Raw genomic sequence first — 9,612 nt, forward strand, 5'->3', positions numbered from 1 at the left:
AGCTTCTATTACCAGAGAGAAGTGACAAAACAAGCAGGAAGCCTTAACGCACGATCACTAGCCTGTTGTGTATTTGTGGAAGATACAGTAGTTTTGTGTAGCTATCCAGACTGAAAATATTAATTGATAAACCAATAAAGTATCTTTCTGAATGACTTGGAAATGAAAAAATAGTTTATTTTAACAACTTCAAATCCTTACAGAAACTGAGAAGAGTCGAGTAATATCTGGATACAAAGTCATGTACAGGACAGATCAACCAACTATTTCATCAATAGATAAATTAATACTTCAGTATGAAAATAAAGTAAATCATAAAATGCAATAAGAAACGTGTTACAAGAACCACATCTGTCTTTAGAAAAGGAAATCTAAAAACAGCAAAATATCACAAAAAAGATCACCAGGTAATAATAGACATCATAGACATTAAGAAGCCAAGATAGACTTTCACAAAGATATTTGCATCATAAATTGATTGGCTGTTTCCCTGACTGGTGCACTGAGAATGGAGAGCGCTCTAGTACAACTGATAAAGCTCACTAAGAAGTAGAGCAGTGCTACATTGCATGAGACCTGTAATGTGCTTAATGATCACAGGGAAAATCTCTCATGTTATTACATATGCAGTACATGTACCAAATGTGACACTAATCCAAAAATAACAAGGCTGCATTTTCTTCTCCGTTTCTTCAAATTCAGCGTGATGACCCTACATAATTGGTTGACCCTACACATATTTCCCTGACACAATGTATTGCTGGTTGTCATTCTGCAGTGTGCAATGTCTGCCGCCTGCCAACGCAGCTGTTAAACCATTCTGGGCCTGAGGAATAGGATTAGAAAGACGATAGATGTTTGCAGATACTTTAAACAGTGGGAGTGAGCATCAATAGCGTCACATTCACGACACTGAGAATGGTTCAACCCTAATGTAATACACTGCCGATGTTGTGGAACCACAGACACGCACAGAAATCATATTCTGCTGTGAGGGTAAAGTCTTTGGAGAGGGACAGGCTCAAGGTGGATGCTCCGAAGTTCGATGCTCAGCCTGCCCTACAGATTGGTCTCCATCTCCAGCGCGCGTGATAGTCATACAGAGGACAGCACTTCCCCCGCCGAGTCCCGGAACGGATCTTTTTTCTCAGCTTTCTCCAGATCGATGGCGTGGATGGAGCCCGACTTGATGGCCACATCCTCCGCCTCTCCCAGATACGGGGCGGCCTCCACCTCCTTGTACTTCCCCGACGAGTCTTTCCGGAAGACCTGGTTCAGCCTCTGCTTTGCCTCCGGGTCGGGGCAGTACAGGTACTCGTACAGACCGGCAGCTAGGAGGGCTCCCAGAATGGGTCCCACCCAGTACACCTGCCGTAAAGGACGAGACAAACACATGTTAATTAGTCAGCTGGATGATCTGTGCCCTTGGGAGCTGTTTTATTGCTGCCAACGTAATGCAGCACTGACATCTCTACCAAAACTGTCCTGCTCTATTAGATGACTGGTTGGGAAAAGAGGGCCAACCTTCATTAATAGTAACCCAGAGAGAAGCCAGGTAGCTCAGTCTGCCGCGTCAAGCATTTGGCACCAAGAGAAGGCACATCTGAATATGATACCAGTCACAGTGACAGTACCAGTGACAGTGCCATACCCACCCACACACACACACACACACACACACACACACACACATGACACCATGCTGTCTGCAAATAGCTCAGTGAATATAATTGCCTGGATGCAAAACTTCAGTGTCAATGTTATTATACACCTTACAACTGACATTTCATTATTTACCGGGAAGAAAAAATTCTGTAAATCAGTGATTCTGTGGTACTTCTCGTGTTTGATGAAGTCATAAATTCAAGGGCTTTATGTAAAGTTTTTTAATGAGCATTCGCACCACTGCAGCATGTCTCTCTCTCTGCATTTAGAGTCCTCGTGTCCTCAAGTGAATGGAGGTAAAGAGTTCCTTGGATTAGGTCACATCTGTCTTTACTGTTCTGGCATGGCGGTGCCACTTTGACCTTACCAGGTTTCAACATGCCATACTAGCCTACTGTAGTGCTGCCCGCCGTCTCTGGACATTAAAAAAGGTCATCAGTAGCTACTGCACCACATAACAAACATTGATTTGTCAGCATTTTGACCAAGCAGATTGACGTTGCATTTGAATCAGTCAGCTGACGTCAATTCAAAATGACTGTATGCTTTGTCAGGAACATTTTATTTTCCAAGTCAGCTATTTTTCTCACACTGTCCTTGTCATTTTTCCTGATAATTAGTACATAAAATGCCAGAAAATCCTCCCAGAAATTAACAGTTACGTACCAACTCCTTTTTTGGAAATGATTAGGAAATAGCATAAAGTGTTACTGCTGTGTCAGTTATTTATACAGGAAGTGGTGTATGGCCGAGCAAACTGACTCAGACTCAAAACATAGGAATAGCCAATAAATGGTTAATATGGCTTTGTTAACTGTAAGATTGTAAGATTATCCTATTTGTAGAGTCTCTCTTACCCAGTGGTTCTCGAAGTTAAGTGTGACCATTGCAGGCCCAAAGGAGCGGGCGGGGTTCATGCTGGCTCCTGTATAAGGGATCTAGAAGACAGAATAGCATTTGTTTTTATTAACGACACTGTCAACATCACAGTGTTGCATAATTAACATCAGAGATTTATTTTAGTTATAACACTCTTGTCCTTTAGTATACAGAATAAATCTTACAGAATAAATACAGAAAAATGTGCATGCATAGATACATAGACCCCGGGTGAAATCAGATGAGCAGTAAGAGAGCTAGCATCCATTTCCCTGTGCATTCATTTGCTTTGCAGGATTCAGGGAGTCCCCCAGAGATTGGTTGCCATGCAATGGCAGTCTCCAATAAAGATGTGCACGTGGGTGTGAATCAGTGAGACGAGTACAATATCACACACTGAAGAAAAGATCTTCAGTGCATGATTAACAAGCTTGTATTTGTAACTATTCTGGTTTTGCAATTTGTGATGTGTTGAGAATGCTAGTAGTATTTTATATGAATTTCAGATGACTCCTGCTATTCCATATGTGACCCTTAGCTAAGTTACTGGCAGATACTCACTGCAAACAGGTGACCGATGGCTACAGCAAAGCCGATGGCCAGGCCAGCAGAGCCATTGAGGTCAGTGCGCTTGGGATCACAGGTGGCGAAGACAGTGAAGACCAGCTCAAACGTTATAAGGAGCTCCACTACAAGGGCGTGTCCCACAGAGAGCTTAGAGTTCACCTTGGAAACAGAACAAATCAGTGATTTATGACTTTTCATAATAACTTTTAACTTGTTGCAGGAATACATATGACACACATTAAAGTTTTAACCACAAATTCATAAGGTTAGGTCCTTACTGCAGTCACACCAAACGCCCCTCTGACAGCAGCAGGTGTGACCAGGTAGAGGATCCCAGCCCCTGTAACCGCTCCCAGGCACTGAGCCGCCACATAGAACACCGCCTTGGCCAGGCTCAGTTTCCTGGTTACGACCATAGCCGCCGTGACTGCTGGGTTTATGTGTCCGCCGCTGATGTGGCCGAAACACTGCACCATGGTGGCAATGCTCAGGCCAAAGCACAGGGAGATGAGGACTAGGTCGGCAGGCGGGGGCGTCTCCTCCCCTGCAGCCCAGTTGATGGTAGATCCCAGGCCGAGCAGGACAAAGATGAGAGTGGCCAGGTACTCTCCAGACACAGCCCTCCAGAAGTCCTTGGTCCAGATCCCTTTAAATGCCACCATTATGCTCTGACAGTTACACAAGGACAGGCACCTCCTGGCAAAAAGAATAATGAGCAAAATGATTAGCCTAGTTATGTATTCCTGGTGTGTGCATGTGGCTGGAAATGTACTGAACCCTATCAGGATAACTGCCTCTAGGCACAACATTTATAACTCCACCAGGGATTTAAGCCAGTGACTTTCCATCACAAAGTGCCACACAGAGCATTCTTTAAACATGGTGCATATAGGCTAATATTGCTCTTGTAGTCAAAGCATACAACATTCAATTATTGTCACTCAGTGGACTTTGCCCAAAAATGATGGGCAAAAAACATTTTGAGCACCATTATAATCTAATGTCAAAGACAGTAACAAATAGGTTTGACATCAATTAAAACATCTGAACATGAATTATTTAATATCATTGCATTTTGCACAACAAACCTACAGGACAGTAGACTATAGTGCTAACTTCTGTCAGTCGTTCTGTTTGTTCCCTAGGTTTATAAAACTTACCAAACGCAACAACATGCTCTCCCACTCTCAGTCCCCATTTTATGTGATTTGTCTTCATTCATGAGTCCAGGTGAGTTACTTTACAGAGTGAACAAGCAGAGACATCTCTCCTTTCATCACAACAGAAAAGTTGCAGTACTTACAGGCGAGAAGCAGTAGGCTGACTGAGCGCAAGAGCGGGTCTGTCGGATGAATATGAGCAACACATTGTGCCCCGGGATCGCATCCAGCAGCTTTATTAAGTTACTAACCAGGCATCACCTCACGGGAATTAAGCAGCTCGCTCGGTGGGAGGAGTCGGGAGGTTTGTCTGCTGCGCAACCAGTTGCTCTTGCAGAAAACGCGACCGCACCAGTGAGTCAGTCAGCATCAGCATCTTCTGTGCCACTCACACCAGTTTAGAAAACAGCTTTTGCAACAGCCAACGCGTAATATTTACAAAACCATAATATGACCGTTATTCAGAAGGCTGTACTACGTATTAAATTTGCAAGTAAATCAATTTAACAGCTCAATGACGATATTAAAAATGACCCCACCTTGAAATTCCTCTGACGAAAAAGAACTACAGTAATCTTAAAATGTCTTAGAAGGAAACTATAGAATTATCCTAGCAAAATTCTAAGAATATTATAAGCATATTTGGGGTATATTATTGTATTATCATAGGAGATAAAACATACCATAATGTAAGCTAAGCTAACGATAAACCCACTATTGAGTACCACAAACACACCAAGTCCCAACAGGAGTATCATGGCAATATCTTAATTTTTTTTCCCCCTTTAGGGCAGATGAGGGATTAATGAAAGACACACACAAAGCCCCTTGTTCTGCCCATATGGCATTGTGTCCATCTGAAAGGAGGTTGCAGAAGTCACCTTATTGGTGAACATAGTAAAGACTGGTCTCATTGTGTAACAGGTGGGATTAACTCAGAGGATTAACAACAAAGGCCCGTGGTTTACCAAACTATTGGTGGCATCATCCAAGTTATCAAGCTTAGAGGATGTGTAATAGCCTGAAAACCATAAACCAAGCGTTTACTTACTCTGGTAAGAAAGCCGATACAATTCCACATCTGTATTTTTTTATCTGGATCAAGTGCTTAACTGTTTGCACAACACACACAAACACACACATACACACACACACACACACACACTGCTTTTCTTCATTATTTGTTGCCTGATAAGCTCTGAGAAATGCTTGAAAGACATATGTATTTGGTAGAAACGGAAAGATAAACATCTTATCTTGGTGAGCTAACTTATCCATGTTGGATGAATAGATCACAAGGGCTTAAGTGACCCTCCCTCCCCCTGGTCATTAACTTGCCCATGTTCACCTATTTTCATCAAAGTCATTGCTTTTGGGGTTACTGTGACCTTTACTACACACAAGCAAGCAGGTAAGCAAGCAAGTAAGTAAGCAAACAAACAAAACAAGCCAATAAATAAATAAATAAATAAAAATCCAATTGCGGTATACCTTCAGGGCCCTAATGCCTCAAAGCACATATAAAAAGACAGTGAATTCATATACTAGGAGAGTGTTTGGAGCCTTAAAAGTAAAAAAGATATAATTTCACAGATATAATTTCAAAGTACCAGTCAAAAATGAATTATCCTCACTCAGAGGGATTTGCCTGGCATTCTTCAAGGTGTCTTCAAGGCTCCTGTGAGTGAGCTCAAACATGAAGTTGGGGTGCAGGAATGTTTCAATTTTGTGACAATATTTTGTTCAGTCCAAGATCTGGCATTGTTGAGTATTAATGACACACAATTTATGTATTTGCTATTCAGTAATGGATGTCTTTCCTGCGAAACATCCGAATCTTACCAAATGTGCATATGGTGGTTGTGGTTGTGCATTCTTCTACTTACAGACATAAAAGATATGTTGACTTCATACAAGGGTTTCAGAACAGCATGTGCACAAATATATGTATGTGCAAAACCTCTGTCCTCCTTGTGCTTTCAGATTTTTAGCAATCTCGTAGTGTTTTGACTACTTGTTGATACAAAACATTCTGCTGCTTCATCCTGCCCCCCTGAACTGAAGAGTATTTGCAAAAGCTGACTAGTTAATAAATTATTATAATTGATCTTTGATGCAGTTATACTTTCATTCATTCAGCTACTAAATATCAGTTATTGAACAGGCCAGTCAAATCCCTGGCTTCACTTTCTCTCATTGTCACGGCCAGTCATCATCTCTTAGTCACTTATGTATGACATTGTTTTTTATGACTCCTATGCTAGGATTGTGCCTTAAGTTTTTCTTCACTTATCTGCAATTAATGAGAAAACATACTTTTGTCTTTGAGTCATAATTACAAGGATCCTTTTTGTTACATATAAGGAGGCACAATGTGATGACAATGACTACATTTCTGTTCTGTTCTGGACATTGTAGAAAGTGAAAAGCGCACCAAGGTTGTGGTGAACTGATAAGGTTTGACTATCTTATGCTCTCTAAAAAAATGAATAAACTCAGTGTTTATTTATCAGTGGGAAGAGACTCGTTGAGGTCAAAGTTTAAGCATTTGCATTGATTTATGATGACTTGTGTGTACACATACAGACTAAACAACGCCTGAAATAATAAACACATTACTTACAGGACATACTGGGACATTCTGAAAAATTCCTTGATCAGCTTCTTTTCATATGATTGTCATAGTACTACAGAATTTCTACAGAGTCAAATTTTGGTTCACGAGTAGCAAACTAGTAGACTAGTAGAAACGAGTAGTAGAATTTATGGTTCCTCATGACTCAGGACAATTCATTGAGAATAGTTCTCTTCAAAACCAATTCAAAAACTGTTCTCTGTATAACCTACTTTAGTTTTGGGAAGAATAGAATGGCATTATATCTCACATCAAATGGATGGATGTCCCAAAATTAATTCCTTAAGTTAATTCACACAAAACCATGAGACAAATTCATTTGTAGTTCTTTTTCTTCAGGGGAATTTCAAGGTGGGGTAATTTTTAATATCGTCATTGAGTTGTTAAATTGATTTACTTGCAAATTGAATACTTAGTACAGCCTTTTGAATGATGGTCATATTGTGGTTTTGTAAATATTATGCATTGGCTATTGCAAAAGCTGTTTTCTAAGCTGGTATGAGTGGCACAGAAGGTGATGATGCTGACTGACTCACTGGTGCGGTCGCGTTGTCTGCAAGAGCAACCGGTTGCGCAGCAGGCAAACCTCCCGACCTCCCGGCAAACCTCCCAACAAATTAAATTTGTCTCATGGTTCTTTATGTAACTCCATACGTTAAGCCTCTATCTAAGAATAAATATTATTATATTTAGTTCAGGTTATCTATAGTTCAGCTTTGATTTAAGCAACACACTACTAGTGCAGTTATGTTTGGCAGGATTTAGGCTGTTTTTGATTTGTCAACAAAGGACTTAAACACTTGACTATGACCTTTTGATAACTGCTATGAGACACTAAGGTCATCAGGCTTTTTGATATGTTCTTATGGCTGTGCAGCAGTGGCATTACACTGACACAATGGCTTATTAACTCATGTTTTTAAAGTTGTCATCACATTACATAGCATTTAATGACTAGGCAGTGGCTTTAGATAACTAGTACAAGTCCTGATCTAAAAAAAAAAAAACATCTTTGAATCACCTAGTTTTGTCATAATCATAGTATTTTCAAACTCCAATCCCCCAGAAAATGTTAACTTCTGAAGAGCCGTTTTCACCTAAAGGACATTCAATTTTAAACAAATGTTCTTCAGTCTGAAATCATAATCCTGGTCTTTGCACAAGGAGATCCTTGATACTTGACTAACTAAATAATACAAAAAAATATACAATACAATTCCATGGTCAATGACATAGGCTGCACATGTGCAGTGTTCCACAAATACTGCATGTAAGTCATGCAGGTTGTGTGTTATCAAACTTAATGATACATTCAATGACTGTGTAAGTGACCTCAGTCTGAAAGGACATTCCCTTAAGGTTGAATAGTTTTAGGAGGCTGTGTATGTGTGAGTTAATAATTGTCTAAAGGACCCTTGTGTGCCCTTCATACTCCTTCAGGCCATACAGTGTTAATCTTCAGGTCACTACCAATTTATCAAGGAGAAAGAAGAAGAAGGTGAAGGTGATTTCAGATTTCAAGATAATCTGAGGCAGAAAGAATTAATATTAAATAAATAATTAAATAATATGATTTTATTTCTTTCTTTGTTTCTTTGTTTATTCCTTCGTCCTTCCTTCCTTTCTTGCATATCTGTCATATCTATGTGTATTTCCATTGACGCACCAGCACCACTTCAGTTTCAACAGTCCGGTTATGAACTAGATAAAGTACAACCTTCTAGTACATGGGAGCACTTAAAAACAACTGCTTTTTCAAAGTACCTGGCATGCACATGTGAACACACACACACACACACACACACACACACACAATGTGCTTGTGCACACTAATAATCCAATTCTCCAAAATCCCGGTAGCCTTTCATCTGAATGGTTGATTGATTTGCAACATGACTGAAAGTTGAGTAATGCTTAACCTTTCCTCTGGATACTTTGCCTGCTTACCTTGGGATGGGTATAGAAGTGGTAGACGTTAAGGTCTAGAATTTCAAGTGTAGAAATGCTCTGAGGATATCATGGATGCATACTGCAAACAACTGCATATCAATGTTCAAGTCATCTATCTCAATATGCTGAACATGATCCATGCTAACATATGGACATTTCACTGGCCAATGAGACATTTCTGTCATCTAGAGACATGATCTCTCCAGAGTCCCAGTTTGGATGTAAAGACATACTACTTAGGAAGAAGAGGAAGGTATACATGGTATATATGTCCTATATACAGTATGTCATGCTTCACTGATTTAACACTTATGCCAACTTGTATGCCTTTGCACTTTTGTCTTATCCTTAACAGACAATTACAGTCAAAGTGTTTAAAATTTGTAAGATGGAAACATAAAAAAAGAGTCTGGGCAGGGAGGTTTTGTAAAGCTTGATGGTAGGAGGATCTTCTTTTCACCTTCTTCAAATAAATTTGGTGGCTCCAAATTTTCAGGTATCTCGTCCACTTTATGGAGGCAACTTGACGTTTGGCAAATTACAAGGGTCTATTTCAGATCAAATCAGGAACCTGGGGGCAATTACTTTCCGGAGAAATCGCTTTCTAGACTCACAAATAAGTAAAACAAAGAAAGTCAACATAACGGATAACAAAGCAAACAGTGGCACCTTGAATTTACCTTACAATGACTTGACAATTATGCATGCAGTACAGTTTTATTTACAATGGTAAATATGACTACAAGGCAAACTCAT

At 40.0% G+C, this 9,612-nt stretch overlaps 1 protein-coding gene across 2 annotated transcripts; it reads right to left on the reverse strand.

Moving 5' to 3' along the window:
* Nucleotides 1-337: 337 nt before the first annotated feature.
* On the reverse strand, nucleotides 338-4,515 carry LOC139643882 (aquaporin-4-like). Of its 2 annotated transcripts, none has more exons than XM_071519167.1 (5): nucleotides 4,415-4,515; nucleotides 3,390-3,807; nucleotides 3,106-3,270; nucleotides 2,523-2,603; nucleotides 338-1,368 (listed from the first exon to the last, which is right to left on the reverse strand). In XM_071519167.1, exons 1-5 carry the CDS (start codon nucleotides 4,495-4,497, stop codon nucleotides 1,096-1,098), a joined length of 1,020 nt encoding a protein of 339 aa, XP_071375268.1. In that variant the 5' UTR covers nucleotides 4,498-4,515; the 3' UTR covers nucleotides 338-1,095. The 2 variants fall into 2 exon arrangements, with proteins under 2 accessions (XP_071375268.1, XP_071375269.1); XM_071519168.1 differs by lacking the exon at nucleotides 4,415-4,515 and adding an exon at nucleotides 4,272-4,400.
* Nucleotides 4,516-9,612: the final 5,097 nt, after the last annotated feature.

Source organism: Centroberyx affinis, unplaced genomic scaffold, assembly GCF_046629955.1.
Source record: "Centroberyx affinis isolate AG114_WGS23_722 - 3 ecotype Tasmania unplaced genomic scaffold, CSIRO-AGI_Caff_v1 ptg000668l_1, whole genome shotgun sequence".
In the NCBI taxonomy this organism is placed as follows: domain Eukaryota; kingdom Metazoa; phylum Chordata; class Actinopteri; order Beryciformes; family Berycidae; genus Centroberyx; species Centroberyx affinis.